At 40.7% G+C, this 12,120-nt stretch overlaps 1 protein-coding gene across 1 annotated transcript in view; it reads left to right on the top strand.

Moving 5' to 3' along the window:
* Positions 1-440: 440 nt before the first annotated feature.
* Positions 441-12,120, top strand: part of Tmem273 (transmembrane protein 273) — a 30,923-nt gene continuing 19,243 nt past the window's right edge. The window contains exon 1 of the mRNA XM_046446725.2: positions 441-583. Within this exon, the coding sequence (XP_046302681.1) occupies positions 538-583 (46 nt within the window). The 5' untranslated portion in view covers positions 441-537. The remainder of the gene's footprint in view (positions 584-12,120) is intronic.

Below are 12,120 nucleotides of genomic sequence, written 5' to 3'. Positions count from 1 at the left end.
TACTCTGAGAAGAGAGCAGTTGCCCCCTCCCCCCCAGATTCAGAGAGGTCATGGCACAAAAACAGTGCTGGGCCATCCCAGCATTCAATGGTGGACTAGGGGCAGGGATTTCTGTCCTTGCCCCAAGGCAGGGGTGGTACCCTCAAGGGCTGGGCTCCAGGGCAGACCAGCTTTGCCTACATTCTCCTCGGAGACTGACTGGCCTGTGTCTCTGGGCAAGAAACTGCACTCAACCATGGTGCAGTTCCCTTGCTTTGTGGGGCAGTGGACCACATAGCCTGCAGGACCCAGCAGAATGTCGAATGCAATTCTCATCACATGCCAACTCCCTTCCACTGCTTGGCAGAGGCTGATGATAGGGGCTTCCCTAACCACTGCCTTCAGAGAAGGCTGAGAGGAACTGACCCTCCTCCCTCCCGGCTGTGGCTGTGGCTTCCTTCCTTGTCAGTCACGTGGGACTTGGCTCCTGCCCCTGGAGCCTCAGGTCACACAGCTCACTGTGCCTGACCTGGTAGGAGCCGGGAGCAGAGCGCCAGCATGAGTTCGGGGTTTGGCATGCTGACAGCCTTCCTTTTCCTCCTGGGTAAGTGGGGAGCGTTAAAGGGAACAGATATTATTCTTCTCTGGCTGGGGGGGGCAGGTGGTGAGTGAACAGGAAACTGGGACCCTCAGCCCATCAGGACTCCATCCCTAACACAGGGCTGTGTCCCTCTGGACAGAGGGGTTTTCTGACTGACCCGACAGGGAGCAGTCCCCTGTGTTATTTCATTTCAGTTGTAACTTACAAATGTTCCTGGGCTAAGGGAGAAGGAAAGGTCACGTGGCAGAAGGAGCTTCAGACTTGGGATCTAGAAAAATCAGTTTCAACTGTGACTCCACTGTTGACCAACTAGAAGAGACTTCTGAGACTCTGCTACTATTAGTCTCTGAACTAATGAAATGGGAAATAATAATGTTTATTTTTTGGGATTGTCAGACAATTATGTTAAATTTAAATGAGTCCAGTCAAGATAATTTCATAGAAAGAGAAAACATACAGAGGGGGTGCTGCTGTAGGTTGGCGGGGGAATCCGTGTTATTGTCGTATGTCTGAGCCTTTTGGAAACTGAGGCAGCATAAAGGCCACCCTTCAAACCCCTATTCTTGAGATGAAGTCGGAAATATTTCAGACATGTTGCTTAGAGTAACAGGTAATGAACTTATTAGAAGGGATGGGAAAGGGGAAAAGGGGATACTCTCAAGGGAGACAGTGAGTGGGACAGTGTGCTCTTCTGCAAACCGGTTTTATTGGGAATCCCAGAGAAGTCTCCTGAGAGTTCCACCCAGGTTCACCTCTTGGCTTTTGACTGGCAGCAGGATGACATCAGACTTTCAAGTCTCTGCTGCCATAGCAACTCTAGGTCACTTTGGCCCAGGTTCTGCTGACCAGTTTTAACTGGATTCTTAATCCTAAATTCTTACATATTTTATGACTAGGAGGAATTATCTTTATCTCCCTGAATTTTGGGATCTGGTCTGTGAAAAGGTCACAAAAGTCTCTGCCTATAGGGTAACTTGTGCTTTTCTTATCAACATTATTTTGGATCTGCATTTCTTCTGCAGATAATAGGTGGTTTGCTGAGGAATGTGACATATCCTGTCCACTTAAGCTAGGTAGGGCTGCTGTTAAGTTGTTTCTTAGAAAGGAAGGCATGTGGGGTTCAGCACAGCGGGTCCATTTTGTAGAATTATTCCCTTAACCTCATGTTCCCACCACTAGCATCTGTCTATTCCCTATCATTATTAGGCAGTAGGGTGGACCTGTTATTCAGAACTATCTTTGTCTTTAAAAATCACCTGCAATGCAGTGCATTGAAAGAAGGAAGAAGCGGGAGAGGCAGAGGCTAACAGAAAAGTAGGGTGAGATAGAAAGTGGGAGAGATAAAATCAAAGAAGTAGACAGAAAGGAAGAAACACAGAGATGTGGAGACAGAATTTCAGTGAGATGGTTCAAAACATTTATAGATGGAGATAAACAGAGACACAGAGATTCACGCTACTTTGCAAAGTCCCCTTTGAGATCAACAATTATTTCTTTAAAATGCAGCAGACATACACAAAGATCAACTTTCCCAGAACTTGGATTAAACAACATTCAAAGGCAAGCAAGCTGTCTCCAGATATAAACTTCCATCTGCTGGCAGTAGCATGCATCCTGGACATGGACAAAATTATTCCCAGGGCAGGGAACTCCATCTGAAGCCTGCACTAAGCAGGGATAACACAGACTTTGGCTTCTGGGAGTCAGAATGTCACACAGACATCTATCAGGTCCCTGACAGTGGCAATGGCAGGATGACAGGAACCAGAAAGCAGAAATGAAAGGTGTGCAGAGTAGCAAACTCAGAGCATGACCTGCTCCAGTGAAGTGACAGAAGGTAACAGAAGTTTTAAGTGCTCTTTGACTTAGGTAGATACACAAACCAATCTGTCATGCGGGGAGAAAAGGAATTTGAATTTAAGAAACTCAAAACTGTGCAAATTTTATAAACAGGCAATTCCTTGAAGAACTACGGGCAATAAACTTTTACAATGCTCAAATTAAAAAATAATAGCACAACATCTAAGATTTTCTAGTGTTTCTGATGTGCCTAGTACTCTGCTAAATTTATATTTTATCATTTGGTCCCCTTGACACCTCTCTGTAAAGGTACCACTGTTACTCGTGTTTCAGAGATGGGGTTTGAATTTCTTGTCCAAGGCATCTCTGCTTGCTGGTCCTTCATAGTAGAGATAGATAGTGGTCAGGAGTACAGGCTTGTTCTGAACTTTCCGAGTCTCAAGACTTGCTCTGCTTGCTATATGACAGGCTTCAGGGAAATCAGACAAGTTTTTCATCCTCTCTCTGCTCAGTTTTCTCATCTGCAAATTGGGGATAATGATCCTACCTATTCTCTTGTAGGGCTGTTGAGAGAATTGAATTCGTTACCACATTCAAAGCACTCAGCACAGTGCCCTGCATGTGGTGACACTACTGGATATTAGGGGACTAATTTGTGCTGGTCTTTACGGAAGGCATTTTGACCATATGTTGCAAAAAGAAAGCTGATCACAACCTTTTACCTAGGGATTCCATTTGAAGAATTTTTTTTGGAATGAAATAGCATAAAAGTTCCCAAAATATTCTATTGGGTGTTATTTAGGACTTGCTGAAACCATAGTGAAAACCAAAAATGACTGGCTATCGGTAGGAATCTGGCTAAATCAGATCTGGATAATCAGAATCTGGCTAAATGTTGCAGTGTCCAATATGATTAGATGAAAGACATGATTTTCTATAGACATGAACAGTGAAGAGCGACAAAGTGGTAATTACAGAGCTAGAGTTATGTGGGTGTACTTACGTTTTACAGGTTGCTTATCTAGAGAAAATACAGCAGGTGGTTTACCAGTAGTCTTTACTCTCTTCAGGAAGTAAGATTAAGGGGCATATTTTAATTTCCCTGTGTTGAAATTTTTCATAATGATCTATGTATTCCAAATTTCCAATAAATAAATTTATATTGACAAAGAGAAAAAATAAAAGTCTGTTGAAAGCAAGTTAAGAAAAATTTGGGTTTTACCTTAATCTTACTAGATACCTAGTGGAGTATCTAGTAAGAACTGCAAAGTCACCCAAGTAGATGTGAACTGTACCTGGGAGGCTTGAGGGTATATGGGGGCAGTCTCTATCCAGTCACCCTGAGATACCAAGGTTACAGGTGTAAGCCGGGCTTGAGGACTCAGGCACACTATTTTTTCCTCCCAGGGTAGCTAGAGTTTTTGAAACAATTTTTTTAATATTCCAAAACAATTTTTTTTAAAAAAATACAGAGCTTAATGTAGCAAATATTTATAAAGCCAACACCCTGAATTAATAAATATTAAAATTTTGTGGGTTTTAAAAGACATATGTAAGTAGCTAAATCAACCATGGAAGAAATAGGATATTAGAAATGGAGTCACAGTCCTCTGATAATGTTTGCTATATTATCAGTCTTTCCTTTGTGTGTTTACGTTTTCTATCTTGTCTAAAAAACATTTTTAAAACATTTTTTTACCTTAAAATGATTGCTTTCTTTATGATCAGGGCTTTCATTTATTTGAAATGTATTTTTGTAAATGGATTAAAGATCTAAGATTGATTTTTGTACATGAAACGAGAATTGTCCTAATATCATTTGTTTAATAATCTGTCCTTTCTCTCCTGCTTTGGGATGTTTCCTCTATTTTATGCCCAATTAACAGAAGTTTGAACTGTTAGTGGGCTTTGTATTCTGTGACACTTTTTATACCTGTCTAAATTTGAATAAGGTCATGCCATTTTATTTATGATAGTTTATTAATCTTGCTAACTTCTAGGAAAGTTTACCTCCTGTGGGTTTTTTAAAAATAGGTTTGGGGATTGAATCCATGGTGCTTTACTACTGAGCAATATCCCAGCCTTTTGTATTTTTTGTTTTGAGATAGGGTCTCCATAGGTTGACAAGAATAGCCTCACACTTTCGATGCTCCTGTCTCAGGCTGCTCAGTTGCTGGGATTACAGGTGTGCACCACCATGTGCAGTCAATCTGTCATTGTTAGAATCACCTCTGCTCTGAATTTACCTTACTCTCCATGGTGGAGCTCTTTCCTCTAAAACATGGTAAAATCCCACTTCCTGAGAGCTGACCCCAGCTGATCCCAGCTCTGTTTCTCCTCCCAGAACTTCCATGTGGGACTCACTCATTTATCATGAACAAAAGGAGGATGTTCTTATTATAATCATGCCCATTTTGACAGATGAGGAAACTGAGGCATGAAGAGCTTGGCTTCAAACTGAGGTATTTTGATGCACAAAGCTACATTTTTAATTGAAACACCAAACTGCCTCTCTGTTGAGAATGGAAAGGGGTGCCATTATGAAAACTTACATGAATTTTTAAACTGTTTTTTCCTCCAAATTTTAATTTCAACCATAAGAAAAGTTGCAAGAATAAGAGATGCACAAAGATACTTGTATGATTTGTCTGTTGTAAACAATTTACCTTATTTGCTTTATCCTATGTTTCTCTTTCTCTGTGTGTATTCCTAAATATATCAGTGTGTATTTCTTAAGAGTGTAGCAACCTGGAGGGAACTGGAGGACTTCATGTTAAGTGAAATAAGCTGGGTGAAAAAAGACAAATACTGCAGGTTTTCACTCATTTGGGAGAGCTAAAAAAAAAAAGAAATCAATCTTATAGAAGGAAAGAGTAGAACAGTGGCCAATGGGAACAGAGAAGAGTGACGGGGGCGGAGAGGAAGGAGAGAAGTTAGACAACAGTTCCCAGAATACATTCGGGTGAGAGGAATGAATTCTGGTGTTCTATAGCACAGTAGGGTAACTCAGTCTACAATAATTTATGACCTATTTTATAATTACTAGAAAATTCCCAAGTTTCCCAACACATGGAAACAATAAGTGTTTGAGGAGACAGAATTGCTAACTGCCCTGATTTGATTATTATACATTTATATAATTTATCAAATTATTATACATACACCATAAAGATGCACAAATATTATGTGTAAATTAGAAAAATAATAGAGACATTCTCTTATATAATCATAGTGCAGTCACCCACTTTAGGAAATTAACATTGACAAGACACTTTTGTACTGATCAAATTCCAATATTTTCAATGGTAGTTTCTATGCCTCCAGGACAGACACAGGGGCTGTGTTACACAGGGTAACTGTGTTGCTTTAGCTTTCTGTAGTCTGGAACATCTCTTTAGCCTGTGTGTGTCTTTCATGACAGTGATATTTTTTGAAACACGTAGTTTCCTGTCAACCTCTTCTCCTCCAGAGAAGTATCTTCATTGGGGGTTTGCCTAATGTTCTCTAATGATCAAATTTAGTTCATACATTCCTACCAGAAGATTCCACAGCTCATGTAGAAGATTCTATAGCTCATTCTGTCATTCTCAGGGTTCATGTCTGGAGGAAAAGGGTATATGACAAAGACTGATGTCCTCTGGACATAATGATAGCTTTCAGATTATGGTTGTTCCAGTTCTAAATAAATGGTTTGTTACCAGCCCATCAGAATTTTTCAGTTTTGCCAAAATATGGACCTAAGAATAGCTATTGAAAATATCTAGTAAAATTTCTAGGCATTTTATTAGAGGTCTATAGCTCCCTTCTAAAAAAGCTGTCATATAAAATATTCCTTTGGACTCTAATTCCAACCGGAATGTCAGCCATCTGTCTTTGTTTCAATGTTGTTGGAAAGCATCCATTGAAATGTATGTATTATTATAATCATGATAATAAAAGAAGTCCAATATCACTTTAATTATGTTCCAGGGCCTAAAACATTCTTCATGGAAGGAGCCAGAGTTATTGAAGTGAGCAGAGGTTTTTTTCTTCTGCCTTAATTTATAATGAAAAGATGGCAGAGGCCGGGGTAAAGAGAATTAAATTCGTTTTTATCTTACAAGTCAAAGTCATCACTTTATTCCTTGGCTCTTAGTCCCTGAGATCTTTGTAAAAATCTTTCCTGACAGCTTTTCCCCTGTTCCAATTTCCTGCCAAGACGATGGTTTAGAATTGTGTGGTGCGAGGATGTTAGTGAAAAAGAATTCTTGGTGCATTCGTTTTCCTTTGCTGAATAATAAATCATCACAAATATAACAAAAGAAAGAGAATACACTGGGGTCTCTTAGCAAGTCAGCAGAAGGTAAGAGAAGAGGCTGGGACCTCAGGTAAGCAGAGGAAATTTCTCAACAGAGCAAGAATTCTCTGACAGCAGATACCCTCACCTTGTTCCTGATCTTAGTGGAAAAGTACTTTGTTTCTCACATTAAATTAGGTGGTGGTGGGGGGAGGGTAAATGGTGTTCATCAATGTGAAGAAGTTTCCCTCTATTTTTTTTTGGAAAGTTTTTTTTATCATGAATGTAGAATCTTGTCAAATGTGTTTCCTGTGTTGTCTGATGATGTGACTTTTCTTCTTTCACCTGTTTGTGTGGTAGACGATGGAGATTGATTTTCAAACATCCAGCCAGCTTGGTATCCTGAAAAACTCCAGTTGGTCATGATGTTTAATTCTTTCAATATATTGCTGAATTCTCAAACTCCTGGACTCAAGTGATCTTTCCACCTCAGCCTCCCAAGTGCTGGGACTACAGGCACATGCCACTGTGTACAGCTTCCTATGTTGCTGAATTCTGCTTGCGGATATTTTGTTAAGGGTTTTTGTAACTATATTCATGAGGTAGACTGTCTCGTGTTTTTCTTTTTTGTATTGCCTTTGTATGGACTGAATAGCAGGGTAATGCTAGTTTCAAAACTGAATTAGGAAGTGTTTCCCCCTGTTCTCCTTTCTGGGTAGAATTGTGTAGAATTGTTAATAATTCTTTAAGCTCTCTCTAGAATTTTCCCATGAAATGGTCTGGGCCTACAAACTGGTTTTTTTTTTTTTTTTTTTTTTTTTTTGCGGGGGGAATTAATAAATTATGAATTCAATTTCCTTTATAATTATAGGGCTACCTAAAGTATCTGTTTCATATTGGGTCACTCTTGGTAATTAATACTTTCTGAAAAATTGGTCCATTTTTCTAAGTCATTGAGGTTTTGTGAATAGAGTTTGTCGACAGCATTCCTCCATCATCCATGGTCATGGTCATCGTCATCATCATTGCTATTTTGCTGTCCGCAGGATCTGGAACATCAGTCCCATTTCATTCCTGATATTGATAACTGACATCTTCTTTCCTTTTTTTTTTTTTTTTTTTTGGTCAGTCTTATCAGAAGTTTTTCAATTTGATTATCTTTTCATAGGACAAACTAATTGTTTCACTGGTTTTCTCTGCTGGATTTTATTGATTTTGCTCTTTCTTTATTATTTGCCTTCTTCTGCTTGTTCTGGGTTTATATTGCTGTTCTTTCCCTAATTTCTTAAAGTGGCATCTTAGTTGGGTGATTTAAGTCTTTTCAGATGAGAGCATTTAGTGCCATAAATTTCCCTCTCAGGACTGCTTTAGTGATGTTCCACAAAAATTGATGTGTTTTATTTTCATTTGCTTAATAAATAAAAGGGTCCTCAGGATTTCCTCAGGACTTCCCCTTTGACCGTGGATTATTTGGAGGTATTATTAGCTTTCAAGTTTGCCGTCGTCTTTCTTTTATTGATTTCAAGTTGATTCCATTGTGATCAAAGAACTCAATCTGTATGATTTCAGTTCTTTTAAATTTGTTGAGGCTTGGCCCAGTGCACGTGTTGTCTTCATCTTGTGTGTGTGTGTGTGTGTGTGTGTGTGTGTGTTTAACTGTGTATTGCTTTTCTAGTGGTCACTCTAGGTTTTACACTATGTACACATAACACCACAGTCTTCTGCTGTCATTTTAATGGTTCAGTGAAATGTAGAAACTGTGCCACTTTGTTCCTTTGTCTTCTCTCATTTATAGTTGTCTTAAATATTTCCTTTACCTTTGAGGACTGTATTAGATAGCATCATCAATTTTTAAGCTTCAAGCATGAAGCGTGATTTAACAACATTAAAAGGAGAATGAAAGTCTATTTTATTTCCTCATATTTTTACTCTTTCCTGTGTTTTTTTTCTCACTTCCAGAATTCCTTATTGTATCTTTTCATTTCTGTTTGGAGAACTTCCTTTAGCCATCCTTGCAGGTTAGGTATGCTGATGGCTAACTTTCTGAGTGTTCTTTATCTGAGGAGGTCTTGCTCTCTCCTTCTTTCCTGAAGGACATTTTCACTGGATATGGGATTTGGAAGGTCATCCTTTTTTCCTTTGCTTCCTTTTGGTCTCTGTGTTTTCTAGTGAGAAATCCATTTTTAAATCAAGTTCTTCTCCTTCTATATGTAAGGTAGTTTTTAAAACTGTTTTCAAGAATTTTATTTTGTTTGTCATTTTAATAAGTTTGACTGTGAAATATCTTAGTGTGGTTTTATTTGAGTTTATCCTGTTAGACTTTGGTCAGCTTCTAAAATTTCTATGTGTCTTCTGCCAGATTTGAAAAGTTTTCAGCCATTATCTCTTCAAATCCTTTCCATTCCACTCTCTTTCTTCTGTCTTAGGATTCTAATGGCAGAATGTTAGGTTGTTATAATCCCAAAGTTCTTGAAGCTCTGTGTATTTTAAAATTCTATTTCTCTTAGTTGCTCAGGTTGGAGATACACATATATAGTCTTCAAGTTCCCAGATTCTTTCTTTTGTTCTCTTTATTCTGCTATAGCATCCTTTGATTGAGTTTTTATTTCAGTTATTATATTTCAGTTCTAAGATTTCATTCAGTTCTCTATATCTTCTAATCTTTTTTTGTTTGATTAGATTTTCTATTTCCTTGATGAGACTTTCTGTTTTCCTATTTCAAGCATTTTCATAATTGCTCTTGGAAACATTTTTTTAATAGCTACTGTACATCTTTGTCAGATAACTTTGATATCTGGGTCACTTTGTCATTGGTATCTTTTGATTATCCTTTTTCTTTCAGATAGATAGTTTCCTGATTCTTTCTTTGACAATTGGTTTTCATTTTGGGTATTATGTTATGAAACTAAATCTTATTTAGATTTTCTGTTGTAACAGCCATCCTCAGACATCATTTTAGTTGAAGACAAGGAATATTTCCTCATTGCTGTTAGATGGTTAGAAGTATAAACTCCTCTCCTGGCCTTTGTTGGGACCTGATGGCAGTGAGGCTCCTGACCCAGTTACTAGTGGGTCAGGTGGGAGTCCAGGCTCCTCCCTAGGCCCTTGCTGGCACAGGGGTGACCCACTACTCCTTACCATATGTTCTTCACTGACAGAGGGGTGGGGCGACCCCCTGACTGCTGGGAAGTGGTGGGTGTCCTGAGTCTCCACTAGTAGTCTTCTTCTACAAGTAGAGTGAGTCATAGCCAGGTGGGGTCAGGAGTCCAGGTTCTCTATGTGGTCTCCACTGACACACCTGGGGGTAGGAACTTTTTCTATCTGTTAGGGACAAAAGTCCCTGACTCTGTGGGAGCACCCTTGTTGGGCAGTTGTGGCTCCTTGTTGCATCTAGTGAGGATGGAAATCTAGGTCACTCCTTGGCTTTATCAATGAAGGTGGAGTTGGGGTGGGGCCATGGTGTTTTCTCTGCTGTCTGATCAGAGTATTTTGGCCTTCTAGGCTCTCCCTCTCCTAGTCCTCTGGTTAGTGAGGACTGGCCTTTTTTTTTTTTTTTTTGAGGGGGTGTGTGTGTCTCTATCTATGACCCTTTGCATATCTGGGTTGGCAGCTTTTCCTGTACCCCGTCTGGGATATATACAAAACCAAATTCAAATAAATTCACTTTCCTGTTATTTCTGGGATCCCAAGGTCCCTAGCCAGTCTGCTTTCTTCTACCTTTTAGGTTCTACTTATATTTGTTTATAAATATAGTATGGAGGGGTTTTTAGCTATATTTAGTAAGAAGAATAGGGGAGAGTAAGCCTATTTCATCTTCCCAGAAATGGAAGTCTGAAATGAGTTTCTAAGCCCTTGGAGGGTGGATGATTTGGAGTAATGCTCTTTGGGGAGGGGGCCTAAACAATTACACATCCCTTAGATACACATTTCTGATCCTAGAGGCTCCTCAAGGGGAGGAAATATTCCATGAGGTAAGGGAGTGAGGAGCCACACAGGCAGAGTGGCTGCTAGGAAAGCCCCAGGTTCTCAGCCCCCCAAGAGAGTGACAGCTGAGCCCAAATGGCTGAGCCCAAAAGGCTGAGCCAGACTGCCTGATACACCATCAACAGACTTTTCCACTAGCTCCCAAATTAAACCATCTGTGTTTTTTTCTTTAAAGTCACTGTAAGCATCTGTGTCACACCCAGACCCTCATTTATCCACCAGCACTGCCTGAACCATTTCTTTTATTAAATTTGATTCCATTAAGTAACCGGCTAATGGTTCTCAGTAAGACAAACTAGGCTTGCTCTCTCCTGCTTGTCTGCACAAAACAGATGAGCAGCTAGGGAATTCCTGCCTGGAGCCCAGCTGCACCCACCTCACAGACCTGGTCAAACCCTGTGAACTTCCATACTATCAAGAAGTTGCTGTCCAGGGGAAGAGGTAAAGGGCTTGGAACGGGGTCCACAGGCTATCCCAGAAGACTGGGACACTTACACATCCAGAGCTTTCTCTTTGAGAAAGTAAACACTGGTTTGCACCAGACTTGACTGGGACATAAAAATAGTGAGGAGTTGACAGTTTGTGGGAAGGACAGTTGCAATGCAGTGTGTTAACTGCTGAGATGAGGGAGGCTCACAGGAAATGGAGGAAAAGCAACTGATCCAAACTGATGTGTCCAGGAGGGCTTCCTGGAGGATGAATCCTATTGAGTGTGAACTGTTTATGCTCCTCCTAGCTGAAGTCTTCTAGTAGCTTCTCTCTGTTGTTAGCAGTAACCAAAGTGTTTGCTGTGTCCACAGGGTTCCCAGCCCCAGCCCAGGCTCTGCCACACAGAATACCCATCCTGCTCCCATTCAACCTCAAGGCCTCCTCACATACCTGCTTCCTCTGTATGGAATCCATGCTGCTCTCTTCAGAGCCATGGAGATGCTCCTGTTTCCTGTTGTACTGTCCCCTGGGTTAGGGCAGGGATCTGGTCATATTGGGATGCTGCTCCAGCACCTGTCCAGTAACTGGCAATTGTTTGTGAGCTAATTAGTCCATGAAGTGCGATGTCAGCTTCAGAAAGCTGATCTGTAGGAAGTGTGTGCAGGAATGAATCTGATTGGAATTTACTCCTGAGACATAAAGTTGAGAGGACAGCCCCTGCTGAGGCTGGGGACATGTGAGGGATGAGGCTCAGAGGTGAGCAAGGGCCAGTGGAGCAGGAGGCCATGTGTTGGGGCAGGGGAAACCCCAGGCTAGTGGTGGCTCTAGGGACTAGAGAGGGAGAGAGGAAATGCTTTTATTTAAGTCACTAGTAGACCAGACACTGAGGTAGCTGTGCTTCCTTCCTCCCTGCACTTGGAAGTCTTCTGTGGTGGGGCAAACTTGACATGACTCAGAGGTTGGGGGAAATCCAGTGGTTGCATTGAACTCCACAGGGAGTCTGACTGGGGTAGGCCTCATCCCCATTTCTGGAGGGCATGGGAGCTCCAGG

The sequence above is a fragment of the Marmota monax genome, unplaced genomic scaffold (genome assembly GCF_021218885.2).
Source record: "Marmota monax isolate L192 unplaced genomic scaffold, Marmota_monax_Labrador192_F-V1.1 WCK01_AAM20220418_F8-fsc00207, whole genome shotgun sequence".
Taxonomy (NCBI): Eukaryota; Metazoa; Chordata; class Mammalia; order Rodentia; family Sciuridae; genus Marmota; species Marmota monax.
This window is presented reverse-complemented; position numbering and strand designations above follow the sequence as displayed.